Here is a 20678-nt window from a genome sequence, read left to right as displayed (position 1 = left end):
TCTTTACTTGTTTGTTCAGTGCATGGAAAGATGCTAACCTTTCTGTGCTATCTTAACTACAGTCATCTGGGAGCAAAGCAAATGAGATTTAGTAGATATGTTTATGTTGTCATTATTAAACTTCATATGCTTTGCTATGTAGGCAACGTGTTTTATTTCTCTTAACTTGAAAGAGGTTTCTGTCTTATTGTTGCAATTTATTAAGGGCAAACAATCTAGGGCTTATAATAGGCCTGTAGGCAGAACAAAGCCCTTGTCAAATGGAAGGGTTGGCTGCTCAGCTGGGTAGCATGTAAATGTGCAAGAAGAACAGTTCTGCTCAAAGACACTAGATATGCTTTTTAAATAAAACATCTCATATAATCGAGAATTGCCATTTAAGTGTTGTGTTGCAAATGCTGATTTAAAAAAATTAATTAATTTAACTGAAGAAATAGTATTGCACATAATAAGCAAAATCACACACATCACTAAGGTTTTCTTAGAGCATGAGCATTCTGTGTTTCTAAAATGCCAGTTAATTGTCATTTTGCAATACTGTGTTATGCAAGTCAGGGTAAGTTCAGTAATTGCTATATTTACCTGGGCAGACCATGTAGAATTAATCTTATCCATAACATATTTTGTGGTTTGTTTTTAATATAAGAGATCACTCTGCCTGTTACTTTCTCATAGTTTAATGTCTCAAAAAGTAAGACAGTTTCTCATTCTGCGGCTCATTTAAAATTTCTCATTATGTGCCTCCTTTGCAAGAGCTGAAATTAAAACGACAGATAATGATAACAACATAATAGGCATTTTTTTCATGCACTGGTCCACTTGGGCAAAGGCAGTTCTTTTTTTCCTCTTCTGTTGAAAAGGATAATCAGGACAGTATCATCAATTAGATTTTTCACTTTAACTTTTCATTATGTTTCCAGACTTCACTATTTGGCAAAGACAATTGGGACAGATTTCTTTATTTTTTCCTCTGGCCTAAAACTCAAAACCCCCCACTTCCCAAACTGTTACCACCAAAGAGTTTATTAAATGGCTGAAAAAGACAGCTGGTCCCACCATCTGTTAAAAATTTTCAGGGGCCAAATGAAACAGGTTACACCTTTAGCCATGCCAAGTCTTCCAATACCCCCTCCCTCTCACAGCCTGTGGAGGGCTAATCTGAATTTCACGCTCTGATTTTGCTATTGCTAATGTCTGAGCTTCTTATGTGTGCTTCTTGTAGTTGCTTATATTAGTTCTCTAGCAGTAACAAAAGCTCCCTTCTCCTTTCAACCTAGCTCATTTGCAATCAACGGAATCCTGGGTCTATAGTCACCATTACAACAAGATACTGTACCTTGAAGGAAAGCCACAGAGAACCTAGTATCTGACTTTCTGGAGAAACAGAGAAAACCAAGGGTACATTTCTGTTGTTTTGCAGCCACTTTTCTATAAATGCTAATGGAAGTAATTCAGATGTGCCAACAAAGGCAGACTCTGCAACACACTGCAGGTGTGAGGGGGCTGAAACAAAAGGGATGCTAACCCTAATGGTATTTCTTGTCATTAACAATTCTTTGATGTTCATACTCGAGGCTCTCTTTTATCTTGTAGTTTTTCAGCCATCTTTGTTAACATGCAATGCAACTAAGTCTTTTTTCCCCTAACCTTTAAAGACATCTGCAAAATGTTTATGCTAAGTTAGTTTCCACAGCACTTTCTGTAACACACATTGAAGTAAAATGAAATAAAGCTTGCAAGGTTATTATTAAAACATCAGTAAGTTCCTATCATTAAGTGAAAGGAGCAGATCAATAAAAAGAAGCTCTTAGTGTTACTTTAATAGGGATGAGTTTCTTGTAACAGTACTAGAGATTAACTTCAGCAACAGAAATGGTGTTTATAACATTGCAGGTCTGTTGATAAGAACTAGATAGTTTTACCAGTACTCATTAAAAAGAAGAATTACAAATATCAGTAAGTTCCTGTATTAAAGAGCTTTTCACAACATAATATATCTAAGGACATTCTAATTCTCCACGATGTATTTCTCTACCACTAAGTGGGCAATGGCATTCAGTCAAGGCACTGTAGGTGGAGTTTCTCCATATCCATCTGTCTTTCCATGACTTACAGATGGAAAAACACTATGTCTTTTAAAATGTTCAACTCAGTAGGACAACAGTAAAATGAAATGAACAATCACAGCACAGAAGATGCCAGTCTGAACTACTGCACAGCACTACCAGCAGACCCAGTGTTTTGCTCTCATCCCATCGGTCATGTCCTGTTAGATCACATCCCATTTTATCACAGTCTGTTGCATTGTTGTTGCAGCATGCTGGAATGTTGAATGAGCAACATAATCAATCAATACCAATTTCCAGTTGGAATTCAGCTGTAAATCTGCATTGAGCTAAAAAAGCTGGAGATTGTAATACAGGTTATAAAAAGATACAGTTTTATGAAGCCTCCCATTTTGTTTTCCTTTCAAAACTTCACTTCTAATAGATCAATTTTAAGAAATTAAGTCTGTGCCTGCATTAAGTACAGCACTTATCTTTAAATTTGGACGTAAACTTCCATCACAGTAATCCTACAGAACAGGAAGATAAAGAGTGGTTAGATTAATACTTTCTTTTTCTTTTACTGCTTCTTTTCATCTTTATAAACTAGGAATAGTGTAGTTAATACACTGTCTTGTCCCAAGTTTCAGCTGTATGGATTGATGGACTGAGCTGCTATTCTTGTTTAATCTACAGCATTCAGCAGTCTCAGAAATGTGTATGGCAAGTTGGGATCTTAGATTGTTTACTATTTTATGAAATTAACAGATTACTTCAAATTATACTTCTTGTGACAACACTGAAGAATGCTCATTCCTGGGGTGACAGAAGTTACAAACCTAAGTTTCTGTTTCAAGGATTTTGCTATCTCAGTAAGAGCCATTCCACCACCGAAGCCTTTACATAATTCTCTCTCATTGCATTAAATGTGTTACTTCGGTGCTTGTAACAGGGAGCAGTAGACAGAACAAAAACCTGAAGAAACTGTCACACAATTTTGTGCAAGTACCTCGTCTGCATTCTTCTCCCTTTGCTAAAGGCTACAATACAGCACCTCCACATCCTCATGTCCCGGCTATACAGCAATGCCGCACTCCAGCACCCCACTTTCAGAGGGCTGCTTCCACCAGAACCACAAGACCCCACCATCCTCATCCTGGCTTCACCCATCTCCACCAGTGCATTACATAGCAGGGCACAACAGTTCTGCTATTCTGTTTTTAGATAGGTCTTCATCAGAGACTTGATACGATCAGTAGCACAATTTTTGGAAATGGCTCTGACAGGCCCCGCCCCCTCTCTCTCTCCCAGCACTGTACTCCAGCCCAATGAACTGCATCCAGTCTTTGTTGTGGTGATACTACTTTGACTAGATCAAGATGAGGCTTTCAAGCCTACTTTTCACTGGTGATGGGTGTGAAAATTGGACTTAGGTCTTCTGAAAAAAATGCAAACATGTTGATCTACCTATTTGCCAACTATCTTATGAAATATTATTTAAATTATTGAAAAAATAATATCTCTGTGCAATTTAATTTTAAAAATAGGCCTGCCAAACAAAAGAAAGGAATTTAATCTACTACTGGCCTGATCAATAATATGTAATCTGGTTTCTGGAAACATTATTACAAGATGTGCTTTTCACTAATCTGCTCTTATGTCCTCTAGCATCATAGTACTACAATAAACACTCCTCTGATAACACAATGTATATTTACTGTTCTGACTGATACTGGATTTATACATATAATAAAATATTTTCCAATAATTCTTGAGAAATCCATTAAGATGAGTCAGGGCTTCAGCCTGTGTTTAAAGACATAGTGAACCATTATTATGAATTGTGGGCCTCCTCTCTTGCCAGTTCCAGTACCCAGCACGAAGGAGACACAAAGCCTCTCCCTGAATTCTCTAACATTTAGCTCTGTCCCAGAGGACTGCTCCCTGGCCTTTGGTTTTCACAGCATCCTGTGCTACTTCTGTCAGCCTAAGAGTCATGCTTTGCTGTCAAGCAGAAACACTTTCTGTTAACTAAGCATCCTGCTATAACCCCTCCCAGGGTGAACAGCATTAAAGAAAATGTCCATTAACAAAACGTATTTCTACTATTAACCACAAAACTGACATTATTTCTCATATTCTGCTGTCAGAGTTAAAAGCAGGATGGGCTATTTTATTATATGCCATGTCTTGTGCATATATTGGTATTAGAACTACTAACCTGTTTCTTATAGGACAACATTTTTCTGTCATATAGCTTTATGTTTAATTGTATGCACTACATGTATCTGGTTAACCAGAAGAGACTTCAAAATGCCAGAGCTTGGTTGTCTCGAAATTCTCATTCCATTTTGAGGGGAAAAAATAAAAAGAAGAGACTAATAAATAAGAGTATGGTAGACTTCAGTTATTTATCTAATTGCTAGCTATTGTACAATAAAAACCAATATCCCTATACAATTACAATTCTTATGAAAGGAGGGAATGAGTAATTAAGTTATAATATTATTAATATTTTTTAAACATGGATTTTTAAATTGTGAATTAAATCCCATTTTAGATCAACTTAAATTTGTTATAAAATAGCTAGTAGTACTACCCAGACATCCTGACCTTCAGCCATTTGCTCCCACCACAAAACTACCTTCTTAGTCCCTCTGCATGAAATCATATAAGTTTCTCCTGAAATTACATCTTTTCTAGTTTTCATTGAAGAAACTTGTAAAGAAACTACTTTCAGTGATGGACCTGAGTTCTAAAATCTGAGATTTAATAATTTGTCCTCATACACATGAAATCAAGCAAAGATCAACTGATAATGAAAAGAGACCATTATGTATTAAAACTGCAGGTTTGAGGTATCCAGGTATTGCACTATCAGAGACAACCACATTGAAGTATATGAAATCCATCCTTTCTTCCTACTGTTTATTGAGTTCACTATCAAATAAGAATAGACCTAAAGTCACTACTTATCTTCAGTTTCTTATTTATTTTATATCTTTAATATGTGTTGTATTTAAAATTATACCTGCTTTTCACTATGATAGAAGATACAAATAAAAAATATTCCTTCACAATAATGGATGTTGGTTAAGATAATGAAGGTCAGAGACTATCTTGTGTCAGTACAGCAAAAATCGAAGGGTTCTTAATGTAGAAAACAGCAACACTAGGATATTCCTTGAAAATCTTTATGGTGTGCAACCATGTATGTTGAATGAGAAGTGCACCGGGGGTATGTAAGAAGTAGTATAAAGAAAGTAAATTAATACCTCCAACAGCAGAAGTCAGAAGGTCTCCAACACAACTAAAAAGGACAACATTTAAATGCATTCCTTTTGTTTAAAACTGAAACAAAAAAATCCACTTTGTGTTTGTGTGCATGTGTGTTCCATGCACAGTGTTCAGTATCACCATGTAACAGAAGTAAGTAACTTACTGGAATTAAAACACAATGAGACAATTGCTTGGAAGTATAAACATTCACAGTAATATAAACCACAGAAAAAATATAAGTACATAATGATATAAACATTATATAATATTAGCAACTATACTAAATGATATAAGATAATCAGTAGTTGCCTACTATTAAGAAGAAATTTTCTTTTCAGGAAGATGACTTTTTAATTGCCCAGTGTGGGTTACTTTCTGTACCTTCCACTGAAAAATTTGGTTCCAACTGTTACCACGAAAAGGAAAATCAACTTTTGGTCTGACTTGATTTAGCAAGTTTTAGCTTTACCTTATAAATAGCCATATTTTAGAAACTTCTAAGTAACAAAAACTCCTTGGATGGCCTGATAGGGTCCACTTGAGATCTGCAGTGCATGAAAGTCCACTCTTACAGTGCAGGGGTGATGGAGGTCACAGTGGGGGCAAATTTAAGATAGCTGCAATTTACTCGTATTCTAAGGTCCCTTTATGTTACTAAAGTGATGTAAATGTTTAAGTGAAAAACACTTTAAAATTACCAAATGAAAGGGGCTAATCTCCAAAGGCTCCCTGCCTGATTTTTGTTGGCACAGAGAGTTTTTAAGCTGCCATAACTGAAAGGCAGAAATTGTCTTCAGCAAGAACCACTTTCTAGTGCCATTAAAGTCTACAGACAAAATCTACTAAAATCCCTGGTTGAGTTTCATCCTTTTTTTCTCCCATCTGCTGAAAACTGTTTCATGTATTACACACTGTCTAAGAAATTTTCTTCTTCCTAACAGGATTTAAACTCTTTACTTTTATAAAGTATTACAAGCAGTATATGTTATGAACTATTACATTAATATTTCAGGATAATCTAAGTGAAAAGAAATAAATCAGAACAATACTTCAATGGTATCAAAAGGAAATGAGAAAATCAAAGCAATTCACATTGATATGCTCCGATCGACCACGATCATCATCACATTGACAGATCTCCTGTACTCGTCTTCATGCACAAATCAATCAATCCAAACAAACACATCTATCAATGTGGGAACAGAAGCTCAACTGTTTGGCCATTTTAATGCGACTGCATGGCTCTACAGCAAGCTGAGGATATGGCCTTTAATAATCTAAAGGGAATATATGTGCTCTAAAATGAGGATGAGAGAAGGCCTCCTCACAAGGGTTATGTGGTGAGGGTAAAAAAAGAAAGAAAGAAAGAAAAGACATAAACAAAAATGAGGAAAGGGGAATAAGTTATGAAATAATAACATGCAAAGACCAACTTTGTGCAGAGTTTTTAGCCAAGAAGTAGCAAGAATGAAAACACACTAGTCACGGCAGCTTTTTAATAGGAACTCCAGTATAAAAATACTAATGACATTAAACTAATTTGAAAAATCATAGCTGATGCAGATGGTATCATTGAATATGACAAGGAAAATACTGCATTTTACCCTTCCTGTTCAATTAAAGACTGTTGAAAATCTCTTTGAAGTCCATTTTCTGATGGCTGAGATTGATACAAGCTTAATAATTGGGAAGAAGAAAAAAGAAGAAACCTAAGGAACGTACTTAGGAAGTGTTTGCATTTTGCTTGAGCTTTGCTATTTAGTGCTCTGAAGCTGCTCTTGTTAACTCGGGCCCCATTCAGCAAAGCACTTAATCATGTGGTGAAATTTCATTGCTTTCAGTGGGACTTTGGCTTAAGTGCTTCACTGAATTATGTATTATTTTTCACTTTCCCTTACTCCTTTATGAAATGAATAAAACTACTCAGAGTGATGTAAGGTAAACCACTGTTTTTTAGACAGGTGATCTAACTGGAAGACTCACTACCATTTAACTGAAACAGTTGATAAACTCTAATTATGCATAATTATGTGAACTTCAGTATTAATAAAACTTTATTTTCACAAAGATTTTTCAAACAGGAAGGATGGAATCACAAAGCCCTGATAATGCTAGAACCCTGTGTGATTTATGCCAATATAAAAAGAGAGTAAATAGTTTAACTCTTTTGAAATAATGTTATAATGGCAAATTTATACATTGTATAGGAAAAAAAAAGTGTTACTTTTCATGAAGTATCATAACAAACACTCATTCTTGTTACATTTTGACAAAATTTAAAGAAACTGATATGCACACATGCATTCATATCAATTACCATTCATATGTACACTGTATTTTTCAAATATAATTAATTCATCTGCAGCTACTCACCAATTCTCTGTTGTTAAAGGAGTCCCTAAATTTTAAAGGCTCTCAAGTCCAGACCCAGATGCACAGCAGAGGAGAATGAGTGAACCAAATTCTTCCTGGAACAGCTGAATCCTCTCATCCTCATCTGCCCCACCTGACTTAATTTCTGTGTTTATTAGGAGAGAGAAAGCTTTTGCTGAACTATTTATTTAATTACCTTTTCTCTTCTTAAACCCTATTCTGGTTTAGAGATGCCCTGACTGCACTTGGCTCTCATTTCCCATGACATCTTTCCTTGTCCTGTGGTCAAAAAAGGTGGTGCCAGTGAATCTTGATAGTAAGAAATTCTGTAGCTTAAGGAACAGGTGTGAACAGCACCTCCACAAGGAAGAAGGTTTGTTAGCAAAGATCAGGATAAACCTGTTGGAGGGGAGATAAAAAAAAAAAAAGCGCATCATGGCATGGTTTCTCAAAAAAGAAGAAAGGAATAATTTGGAGCAAATTTGTAATGTGGTACACATGTGATCACTTTATTTCAAAAACTTTTTGAAACGACCTTGTATGGAAAAGAAGCAAAGAATTGTCACAGATCAAAACTGGCTCATAAACAGAAAGGGTATGGAATAGCTACTGTCACAGAAACAGTTACCAGCAAAGCATCTTGGTGTTCCATAGAGAGTTACATATTCTTTCATTATGGATTTGGAAACAAGTGAGAAGCAAAGTAGAAAAAGTTGCAGGTCATATTTTTTTTCCTGCTACATAGAAGTGGGCTGTGGAAAGGTAGGAATCACTGGAGCCCAAAGATACAGGTTAAGAAAGAAATTAAATACTTGCATGGATAACAAGAATAACAAGTTCTAACAATGGTTTGAGCCACAAGGGCTATATGAAGCAGTTTGTGAAATGTTAGCTCTAATAATTCTTCAAGTTGAACTTATGGTAAACTAACACTTTATACGAAAACCATTTACAAGATAAATTGAGACACAATTATTATTTTTAGATAATTTTACTCCATACATTTTTGTAGTGTTTAATTCCATACACAGCACAGAAAATTATAAAGGATAATGCTTAACATCAGGCTAATGAAATACAAACCATTTTTGCTATGACCCCAAATGAAAATTTTTAGTACAGAGTTCTTTTAATCCAGTTCAGTTCCTTGATCTTATTTTTCACACAGCTCTACCAGCAGTTGTGCCAGCACAACAGAAGGGATGGCACAGGGTGGGAACAGCAGCTGAGGAGAGCAGGGAAGAAGGGGTCAAAACTGTGTAAACTAGCCTTTCTGCTAAAGAAGCGTCTGTTACCAACATTAACACATACAGGTAGTTCTGTTCCCCTTGGCTTGGAATTGCTTATAGAAATACAGCTAAATGGGACAATTTACAGCTGCAAACCCAGGTCTAAATTAGTGAAAGTTGAGAACATATTTTTAATTATATAAACACATGTGCACAAAGTTAATCCGAAGAAACTACCAGCATGAAACTATTCTTACCAGTTTTAGTCAATTGAGTAAAGGAGGCTCAGCTTTGTGCAAAAGACACCCCTCTTGAAGCAGGAGGCGATGGGGAACTGAGAAAGCTGTTATCTTCAGGGACAGATTCAACAGCTGACAATGATTTGTAATACTCATCCTCTCTGTCAAGCACTTTGATTTGGCTTGAAAGAAAACAAACAACATTTATTAAGTTAAAAAATCAGTTCTGTCAATATCTTCAGAAATAGAAATTTCTCTGTGGATAAGAAAATGAAGAAGGCTAACACAATAAGGGAAAAATAAAAGACAGGATGACTTGATAAGAAAGACACAGCTTTTATACATACTTTCACTTCACCATTACTTTTTTTCTGATTATATTCTGAATGGTTCTCAGGATCAGTGAAATGCAATATAGTCTTTCAGTTTGGGTGCACAGAATGACAGACCAACTATTTGCATCAAATGGGCATTTCATCTGAGCAATGTGGCTTTTTTTGTCGGTAAATGTTCCACAAGTACAGCTGATAGTTTCATGTGAGTATGAGCCAAAGACCATACCACCAGTTCTGGGGGAAAACCCTGTTGAAATCCAGGGGCTTTCATTTTCCTGTGATGTATGTTAAGCACTGCTGTCCCATGTTAGTGATTCTATTTCCTGAACAGGAATACAGAATGTTTTTAACTAGGGGAGGAAGATAAAATAAACCAAATATTGTGCAGTTGTGCAAAGTGTTGGGCTTTAACCTTGACTCAAAGACCTCTTGTATATTCTTGTATATTTTTGGAGTAGATGCACTTGCAAAACCAAGTATCCATCAGTTCTCTCTGGTCCATATGATCAATCAATGAAACATTTTGGCAATTGTATAGTAGCCAGTCTGGCTTTTCTAAATTGTTTTCAGTCATTTTTACCTCTTGTCAGGTGATAACTGCTCATGTGACAATGAGAACTGACTTAGTTCAGCGGAGAAGGAGCAACTCCCTTTTGGGCTGAGTGGTCTCTCTGTCAACTCGTAAAAAATTCTTCAGCCCTCCCCCAGGAGACAGGAAGTTCATTGCAAGTGGGCTGCTGCAAAGCTGGTATGGCTTCTGTGTTCTAGGTCAGAGAACTTAATTTTCAACACCCTTCATCTGGCACCTTCCATTAGTGCAAAATGCACTTAAAAACATGAAGAAAGCTATTTTTTTTTGTAGTAGTATTACTCAGAGAGAGCTGGGGAGCATATTTTGTTAGAATCAGTTCTAGTGTCTGCATACAGCAGTATATGCAAGTTTTACATTTGCTTCTGCAGAAAATGTCCAATGTCAATGCACAGAAATATGTTACTTGTTTATTTTTAGAAACCTCTCTAGAAAGTTTTGCATATTCTGTAATATCACAAAGGACTTCTTCTGTTTACAGTTGCTTAGAACTAAGAAGATAGATATTTACCCAAGTTTTCTTGGCTTCCTCTTGCTCCCTTGATATTCTAGAGTTCCCTGTGGAGAGGGCCAAGAACACACAGTCAAAGCAAAGCAGCAAGTCGTTAATTTTTAATTCAAAGTGATTTTGTGTTGAATGCAAGCAGATGCTGATAATATCAGAAGTCACAGCATAATTTTTTTGATCAAAGGGCTCAAGTGAGCCTGATGAAGCATGCATCTTGCTCGTCTTTGATAAACCACATCAATTATTCACCGTGAAGGCAGACATCCTGACATGAAAGCAACAGATAAAGAGCATAAGCACATGTTCAAGACGAGAGCAGAAGAACGTGGGGGTGGGGCTGGAGGGGCTGAAACAGGTATTAATAACAGAATTATTAACTGGAAACAAAGCCAGTAAAACAGCTTTATTGCCACTTTGAACTCACATTTAACTGGTTATAGTACATGTTGTCCTCAGGGCTATTCAGCATTTTGGGCTGCTGACATCGTCGACGAGGTGTTCTCAGCTTCTGTTCAAGACAGTTTTCTGAGCCTACAGTAAGATAACACCATTTAGTTTTAAGCTGTGCCAGGTGCTGTGAAGGTCTTTAGTGTATTTTAGTCTTTAAATAGTCTTTTCTTCTGTCCTATTTGGTCCTGGATGTAGTACCAAGCCTGTCCTATCCAAAGTAAGCACGCAGAAACTTGGGGATCTTTGTTTTCTCTTTTGAAACTTAGTTCAAAAACAATTTTTTAAGCAGAACTTCATTTTTATTTTATAACTTTTTTTATTCCTCCATATATCTATATCACCCAGCTCCTTATTCCTTTCACACTTTATCTTTGCATCTTCTGTTGTCTAAGCAGGAAATGAGGTATATTGTGTGACTATCATTCAGCAGCAGCAAAACCGTTTTTCTACAGTAGACTGTAATAAAGCCCTTTGGCTGATGAGACTTATTCTATTATAATAATTTTTATTATATAAAAAGGCTGCTTTCTTGACATGGCTCTCTGTTTAATCAGATAAATTGGACTGGTTTGGAATCATGCTTTCTTAATATAATTTGTAAAGTAACAGTTGCTTAAAGTCATCTGGAAAACAGAGTTTAAATATGAAGGAAGGAGTGGATTCTGAAACGAACTAAAAGCTTTTTTTTTTTTTTTTTTTTCTTTCCAGTTAAGGAAAATAGTCATTATAGTGTGCTGTATTCTATTTTACCAGGTGTTTTCTGTGGCATGTCCTTTACATTATCAGAACAACTATTTTCAGGCTAAATCAGAATCACTAGATTGCTAAAAGGCACTGGGGAGGGTAAGGAAGGGTAATTTACTTTGCAAATAATTCTCCCAATGCCTTTGACTTTTCTGATATCTCCCTGTTGAAAATATTTTTGTGACAGTACAAATAAAAACAGTTTTTGGTGGCACTGAAGGAAAAATATACTTGCTACCACATTAGCCTTCCATACTGCATAGGAAAGTTGTTTGGATACAAAAGACTAGCACAAAGACCAAGTAGGACCCGAGTTCCTTTAAACACTTTAAAACTGAAGTCAGTATGGCTTGTGTGGATGCAGGGCTCTAATCTCACAAATCCATTTGTAAGATCTGGCCTTAAGGAGCAAGTAATGTTACAAAGGAGGTTTATTACATACCCAGGTTTACAGTTGCAACTATTGTACTTTTCTGCAATTACTTGGTGAGGTAGAGGAGATGGTTGAACTTCAGCCTTTTCAGCCAGATGACTGACTGTTCTGGGAGATTTTCTCTCTTTCACTGTCTTTCTCCCTCTCCACAGTGAAATTTGAAAGATAATAGTTTCCTCTCAGTGTGGGACTGCAATGTCTGTGTGGGAGGGGAGCACTTGTTTCCTGCCAACCATCATGTTCCCTCACAACACCTGGGAGGAATGGTGGTTAAATGGCCACTGAGAGTGGCCTCAGTCAGGGAACTGACTGCAGAGCTGCGTCTAAAATTAAAAAGCAATTTTATAGAGAAAGGTTACATTTCTCCAGTAATACAAAATTATTTTGAAATAATATACTCATGCTGGTTGCTAATTTAATACCCAAAGCTTCATTACTTTATATTTTCAAATTAAGTAAAATTTTATATTTTTGCTAAAGAGATTGTGATGGCTGAGCCTGAACCTTTGCTACTTACCTGTACATAAACAGACAAAGCAGAAGCTGTCACAGAAAATATTTCTGGGGAATTTTAGTGCACAAGTAATATCTGTGTCCTTGGAAAGATTTTTTTTCTAATATTTAAATAGGACATAGGTGCAATTTTGTTGTCCTAGAAATCTCTGAAAGTTTTGAAGTTCTACTCTCTCTCTGTTTCCTCTGAAAGTTACTCAAATTGATCTTAGAGCTTTCTGTCTCAGGACAGCAGAGTCTGCAATTTTTGCAAGCAATTATTTCAGTCCCAAGGCCATGAGAGTTCTCTTTTACAGCAATGTAGTTCTCCAAATCCTGTCAACAAATTATTTTTTCTATTGATTCAAGAAGCTGGTATGAATAAAGACTCAAATCCTCACAATTCTTCATGATTTCACATACTTCTGTAGCTTGCCAGAAGTAAAAACACAGCATACAAATATTTAGAACTTTTCAAACAGAATGGCAATATGATGGGATATTCTTTTTTCCTTTCCCCCAACTGCTGTTGTGGCCTTCAAGTTCTTTTTTCAAAACACCTACATGTATAGCCTTTGTTTCAAAAATGTCTTTTGTTAATGAGGATTCTGAGAACTAATATTTTGCTCTAGCTTTTTATCCTGACAATTATTTCTGTGTATTCTATGGGTGGTCTGCAGCTTGTGTCCTCCAAAGGAAATACCCTTTCAGTGGGCCCGTTTGTCTTAGTGTTTAGTAGCACACTACACAAACAGTTCAAAATCTGGTAATGTTTATCATAAACTACCATATCTGGAGAAAACAGTATTAACATGTGCTAAACACCCAGCAGTTGAATAGGCATTTTAAATGCTGTTCTAAAATATTTTGCTTTGATGACAAACTTTTGTCTGGAAGAACATGTTTTCTTTGTAACTCTAAGAGCAGAAATTCCTTAGGTTACCATTTGGTAAATACCTTACTGCAATGCAGAAATAAAATGCCTTCTTCTGAGTGCATGATGTCAGCTGATCCAGCAAGTGTAGGGCAGCTGAGGTGCTGGGCATCCTCCTCCTTTCCTTGTTACAACCCAGAGAGGCTGATATACATGGGTGAGCAGGCTCTCATGGATGCTTCCCTAAAGCTACCACAAAATTGATGTTCCTTACAGAGAAGGGAATTAGAAACTGGCAAATGGGTTAATCTGTTGGGAGTATAAAGTATTTATAAGTAAACAAACCAGTGGGGTTTCTGTTTACTTCTCTGTTACCACTGTTGGTTACACTTTTTACTTCTCTGGTACATAAGAGGTCAAGCCAGTAGACCAGGACCTTGAAGTACTCTGGCAGATTAAAAAGAAGTATGTTTTCAACAAATTGCAAAGTCCAGAATTCAAGTTACATTTTTTAGAACTGGGAATGGCACAGTTGGAAAGCAGTGTCTCCAGGAGAGGCCTTGGAATCATCACAGGTATTCAGCTGAATATGAAGTAGACTGGGTGCAAAGCAGAGGACAACTCAATAGAAATAGGAAAACAGTTTTGTTGTTGTTGTTGTTGAGTGCACAGTCATTTTTAAGTGGGTGCTGTAAACTGCAGAATGTTTTGAGAACAAGAACAATCTGAAATCTGGAAAACCTGCCATACGGTGAGAAATTTTTAAAGATTGTTCTATTTGATTTTTTTCAAAAGAAGGTTGAGGGGTGATATGAAGCAAGTCTAAGCCCCTGTATAGAAGGTATAGGTGTTTTCACCTATAGAAACAAAAGTCTGAACTATCTAGTGGTCAGAAGTGGAAGAAAATTTTTAACCAGAAATATAGCACTTAGTGAAAGCCATCAGTCAGAGAAAAAAAATACTTAGCAGTATGATGGAATGTCAGGTTAAGATTGGAAGCTTTTAGAAAAAGTACCTTTTGACTCAGGTTAAAGTTAAAAACTATTCAAAATATGACACATAACTTCTAGCTTAATATGAATTCATTTCTCTAATGTGATTTTTATAACAAGTCTCAATTGGCAGAAGACGTGGTATTGATATTTTGATTATGGGATATATTTTAACTCTGAGTTTCCATGTGTTTCTTCTTCTTTCCTTTCTTGTGGCTGCAATGGAAGTATTTTTCTTCAATTAACTGTCACATCCATCATACTTACACTTTTTATGACATGTCTTCACTTGCAGATGATTAGCATATTTCTTATGCCATAGCTTATTTAGATGACTTTTCTGTTTAAAAATCCATCCTTTCCATAATCTGCAAGGGACTCTTTCAGAAATGCACAAACTGCCAAACAGTAAGATTTAATTAAGGGCTTTAAAATGCTCTTTAGCATGGACACAAGGACTTTTGCATCTAGGATTTGGGCCCTTACCAATACCGGCAAAAAGATACTTTTCTAATCACTCCCATGAGGCAGATGACTTCATCTGATACTCAGTGAAGTTCTTCATCGTAGATGTCCTGTTTGTCGTGCTTATTTTGGTACTGAAAACTTGTGGATAGGCACTGGGCACACTCTTAAGAGGAACTCATAATAATTAGATTTTGCTCTCTGAAATGAAGCTAGGGTCTTCATAAGCAGTTCATTATTAAACCCGTGCTTCAAAACCCCCTTGATGCTGACAACCTTGCCAAACATTGCTAATTTTTCCTATACGAAGAATTCTGCAGAGAAAATGGTGAGGCAGCTACAACTGCATTTGGAACTTGCAAAATCCACTGATGTAAATCAGATTGTTTTAAGGCTGGTGCAGCACTGAGGGGGCTCTAAACTCTGGATGACATCTTGCTTTTAGCAAGGAATGCACAGAAAGAATCCTTGCCAGTGTGTTAGTGCCACAAAGCAGGCTGCGTCATGATTCCCTTGCTGAAGGGACTCCATCCACTGCAACACATATGGAAGGGTGGAACTGAGCACTCACATTTTCCTTCTGAAGCCATTTACCCAAATCAGGTTTGAAAGGGGTCTTCTCTTTTTTTCTGTTATAGGTGAACACAAACCTAATATCACAGGGTAGTCCTCTAGTTACTCAGATGGGGAGATTTACAGTATGAGAAGGGGCAGCCTGATAAAGGAAAGGTAATGGAGCCATTTAGGGGATCATATGTATTATTAACATTGTAAGCAAATAAAATAGATAAATCAGTATGACCAAGAAAAATAGTTAAGCATGTGGATGATTTCCAATCTATAATATCAGATGAAACATGAAAGTGCAATCCTTAATTATAAGCAAATATTAGCACAGACTCATGGGATCTCATCATAACATCTCAAGGTCTACATTCATGAAAATTTAAGCAATGTTTAAAATCATGTTAATTTGTTCTTTGTTTGTTTCTTTTCCTGCCAGTCTAATTTATTCCAAAAGACTTTGGTTCTCAAGCCTGGATATATTGATCATGCCTATGTAAAGCATTGTTATAGCCTAGGGAGAAGACTTTTGTGGAAAACACTGTCTTTGTTCTCCTTTGATAATTTATATGTATTTTGATGTTTTCAAGCTTTTTGAGTTTTGGATCATTTTTCAAGGCAGCAAGTTAACTTCACTTTTTCTCTTGAAGTCTTGGGCAAATGCAGAAATGCCCTCACAGACAATGATAATATACATTCTCCTCCTGGACTGGATGCTAAGTGGATAATTATGTGAAGCATGTTGATTTCAAGGAACAGCTACATTTTCTTCTGTGCCATACAAGTCTGTTCAAGCAGAGGACTCAAGGGGCTAGTGATTTTTGTCCCACTCATGTCAGTGTTAAATAGGAGTGACTGAAAGTTACTTATGCAGTAAAATATGCTGTAAATTAATTAGGCTTTATGACTTTAACTATTTCAGCTTTACTTTTAAAAAGAAAGATTTACAAAGGGCACATAATGCTGTTTGGCCATGAGTGTTCATACAAATATATTTTCCTCCCTTTCTCATTCCCATGATTCTCCACAATTTGCAATAATTTGTATCACACCATTAGTGCAAAATGGGAGTAAAATGAAAAACTTGCCTGAGAAGCAGAGTGAATACTCAGGCAGTTAACCCCTACTAAGCTCCTGCTGTGCCTGCCTGCACAGTTTACGCAGAACTATCTTACACATCCCTGTATTCAACTATGGTCAGTGTGACTTTAGTATGAGGACACACTAAGAGATACCAGGACCTCATCACAGGGTATTTGTACACTGTCTGTTAAATGCTACCAAAAATAAATACATCAGAAACAAGGACAGTATAACAGGTCTAACAGGCTTTAAAGAAAAAGTACTGAAAAATAATCTGTAGCTTTATTTGGGAATAATGAAGTTTTCAGGTCTACGTTATATACTCTAAATTTAATTATATTATGGTTGTTCTGCAAAGATACTGGAGGCTGACAGAAAAGAAACACACTGCCTCTGAAAGATTTTTATCTTAGTACAGGCAAAACCACACCAAGAGACAACAACATAGAGCAGGAGAGAATAAAGAGCAAGACTACTCGGTGACTTAAGTAATGAGATACGTATCTAATATATATTTTTTTTCCCATCTGAGGTTAATGAGAAGGGAAAGAGGAAACTACAAGAGAGAGAAATGGACAGCAAAAAGACCAAAAAAATGGAAACAGTCGAGATACTGAGAAACTAAGAAAGTGAAGGGAATAAACAACTAATCAAGGTGAAGCAGTGGAACCAAGATTTTGGTATCAGAGGATTTGATTAATCTAGTAACATCAGGAGCCTGGAGGCATATTGGCATATTTAATACTAGTAACAATTGTAATTCTCTCCAGGATACTTCAGGGTTACCTAACAGTAGCTTCAGAGCTCTGCAAATGTTCAATAAGGCCATCTTGCCACCAAATTCCCTCAGTCCCTTTCTCTACAGAAGAGTGTCCAGGAATATTTATAGGGGCTGGTGCTCTTCATGCTGCTAGTCACAAGTAAGCATGGAAAGAACAATAAATCAGATGCCCCTCTGAGGAGTTAGAAGGCCTCAGCCCTTCCTAACTCACAAAATATCTTACTGGAGCTTCACATGAGTGTTGCTAAGGGAAAATACGTCAACCACTTTAGAAAATATATATGCTTAGAAAGTGATTAATCCTTAGGAAATCCTGCAACTCCAGTGTACTCAAAGCTCTTACTTGGATTCTGTAGTTAAGAATAATAAATTAGATTTCATTATTTTCAGTGTCAAGTGCTTTGTAGTCTAAGCCTATAGCTCCAAGTGTAGTTATCAGATTCACTGAAAACACAGAATCTGGAGGGGTAAAAAGTCCTATAATAGAAATACATAAAATAAAACAAAACCAAGCTTCATGATCACCTCAGATCCCCCACACAACTGTGGTGAACTACAATTCTGTTTATTCAGATGGAGTGTGCTCACAATGCCAAGAGCCATAGACTGCTAGGGAAATTAGTGTAGCCTCTTTGATGTCATGTGCTTCCCAGAATCTGTAACACGCTGCTAAAACTGTGAGCATAGCCTTTTGTTTATAATCCTAAACAGAACCATTTGAATACACACACTGAAAGAACTTGTAACCGAAGCAATGCATATTCTTCCACCCAGTGATTCATTACTTAAGGCTTCATTTTGGATACTGCAGTTCTATGCAAAGCCATATGCTTTAGATTATAAAGCACACTAAGCAAATAATAAGTTTTTCAAGATGGTATGTAAAGGCTGTTTATGCATCTGTTTGTTGCCAAAGACCCAGATGATACTGTAATTAGAACAACAAATATTTTATGTGAAATCAATCATTCAGCTGTCTCTGAACACCAAGACAATGGCTTTTAGATACATTTTGTTGCGAAATAAGATCCACAAATAGTTAGAATCTTGGCTTTTGTTGTCTTTTTCCCTTCCAGTGCAATTCTGACCCTTCAATATTTGTCAGTTATTTCAGTTTCTATTGTTAGTGATTCAACTGTAGGGGGGAAAAGGCAGAGATTAAACAAAGCATACTGAAGAACTAAACTATCAGTGACTAACTCAGGTAAGATTCAAACCTGTCAGCAAACAGCATCTTCTACAAGTACAGCCCTACATCTTCCTATATACGCTGACTGTGCACAATCCCTCATAAGCCCTGCATGTAGTAACATCCCATAGTGGGTTCCAGGGGTGTGGCAACTAGTTAACTAACCAGTGAAAGCCCAAGAGGGTCACAAAGCTACAACCTCAACTTCAGGAAAAAAATCATGCCAAACCATCCTGAATGGCAGGAACCACTTCTGGACAATGGAGAAAACTTAACTGATTATTATTTCTCTTCCCCTCCTCGAACTTGACCCAAAGCAGTTGTGGAAGCTGCTTTTTGCTTAATTCCTGTGATCTTTTCAGAAGAGGCAGTTACTGATGAAAACCAGGACATTTCAGGCATGCTGGAATTACTACATATCACAGCATATTTCCTGGCTTTAGAAGACCTGCTTAATCCAATAGCCACCAGGTGATAAGAAATAGCTATCTCACATTATCACGTGAGGTAACTGATGCTTCTCTTGCTGTTTGAGCAATCCTGTATAATCAACACAAGTGAATGAAGAATTTCACAGGGGAAAAACCTACTGAGTGCAATTAAGTAGGAAGAAATCACTTCCGGATTGGGAAATCCCTGAGCCACAAACCATGTTAGGCTGGAGAGTTCTCTGGGCAAAAACCTCTGCTTGCTCTACTTTTGTACTCTAAGCTTTTGCTCTTGGTTACTGTCAGAGAGAAGAAATTAGGCTAAACAGACTCGGATTGGAAGTGCTCTCTGTTGTTTTTTTTTTTAATTTATTATTTTTCTCCTTTTTTTTGGTGAAAGTTGTTAATTCCAATGAATGGGAAAGTAATCCACTTAAAATAAATTCAAGCAGTCCAAATCCCCAATAAACCCCTGAGCCTAAAGTTGAGGTAACTCCTCAAAAGGTTCATAGCAGAGTCTTCTCTGCTTATAGCAGGATGGTTGTATTACACTTGCCTTTTTGTTGGCAGGGCAGTAGATCAGCTTGAGTTTCTGGAAAGGCAGGAGCAGAAATCCCATGCAAAGAGAAATACAAAGGAAAGCCAGGCATTCTTCAATTTTCTGGACATGCCTTCTTTTCCCTTCTCTGCAAGGATTTGTCTGAGGTACTAGTCTTTAAACTAGTCTTGAAGTAGAAATACTAGGACACCTACAAAGGCACTAATGCACCCAGAGGTTTGCCATGATGCAATCTTGTCCCATTAGCATTGTGTCATGTTTGGGACTTGGCCGGTTGGTCCAGCTAATTTATTTAGTGAAGATAAAGAAAATAGGATTAGAAAGAACCTCAATTAACTATTTTGTCTTTCTCTACCTTTCAAAGTAAAACCACATCTCATGTTAGAGGTAAGAGAAATTTTCAGAATCGCTCAGAAACAAAAGATATTAAAAAACCCCTCACAAAGATAGTCTCAACAGTGGAGCCACTCATTACTACTTTTGCAGAATAAGACAAGAGCTATTGCTTCAAAGAAGAATTAGGGTGATGATTTAGTCAATCTGATTGATTATATAGCTTTAGCAACTCTAATGTACTAATCCTAAATATCATGACAGTATAAACAATTTTAGAGATATTCTCCAAAGTACATTTGGACCTGCTAACGCACAAGTTTTTAAACTGCAGATTGTGGATCAGCTGTGTATCACATGCTAATTATGCCTCAGAAAACTCAGTGGACACTTGGCCCTGGTTCATCTCGTGGATTCTCGTTAAGAAAAGCAAAGCATAAGGGAAAAAAGATGAAACAAACATAAAAAAGTAAACACTGTGATTAACTTTTAAAAATAAAAAGTCAAAACATTCAGTGCATTAGAGAACAGTAACAAATCATAAATACCTTTCTAATACTGGTTCTCTACAGAGCCAACTACTGAATCTGCCAAAAATGCATCATTCAAATGTGGGGAGTTAGTCTGTGCAATCAAAAGTAGGGCAAGAGGCAATCTGTAGGTTCACATTCAGTTAAGATGCGGTTCATAAAAG

The 20678-nt window shown here is 36.7% G+C and overlaps 1 protein-coding gene across 1 annotated transcript in view; it reads right to left on the bottom strand.

The window, feature by feature from the left end:
• Positions 1–9097: 9097 nt before the first annotated feature.
• Positions 9098–20678, bottom strand: part of MYO3B (myosin IIIB) — a 168065-nt gene continuing 156484 nt past the window's right edge. Inside the window, exons 32-34 of the mRNA XM_051624089.1 lie at positions 11022–11128; positions 10601–10647; positions 9098–9347 (exon numbers count right to left, since the gene is read on the bottom strand). Of these exons, the coding sequence (XP_051480049.1) occupies positions 9212–9347; positions 10601–10647; positions 11022–11128 (290 nt within the window). The 3' untranslated portion in view covers positions 9098–9211. The remainder of the gene's footprint in view (positions 9348–10600; positions 10648–11021; positions 11129–20678) is intronic.

The sequence above is a fragment of the Apus apus genome, chromosome 6 (genome assembly GCF_020740795.1).
Source record: "Apus apus isolate bApuApu2 chromosome 6, bApuApu2.pri.cur, whole genome shotgun sequence".
NCBI classification, from domain to species: Eukaryota; Metazoa; Chordata; class Aves; order Apodiformes; family Apodidae; genus Apus; species Apus apus.
The sequence above is the reverse complement of the archived record's forward strand: the minus strand, read 5'-3'. Positions and strand labels throughout refer to the sequence as shown.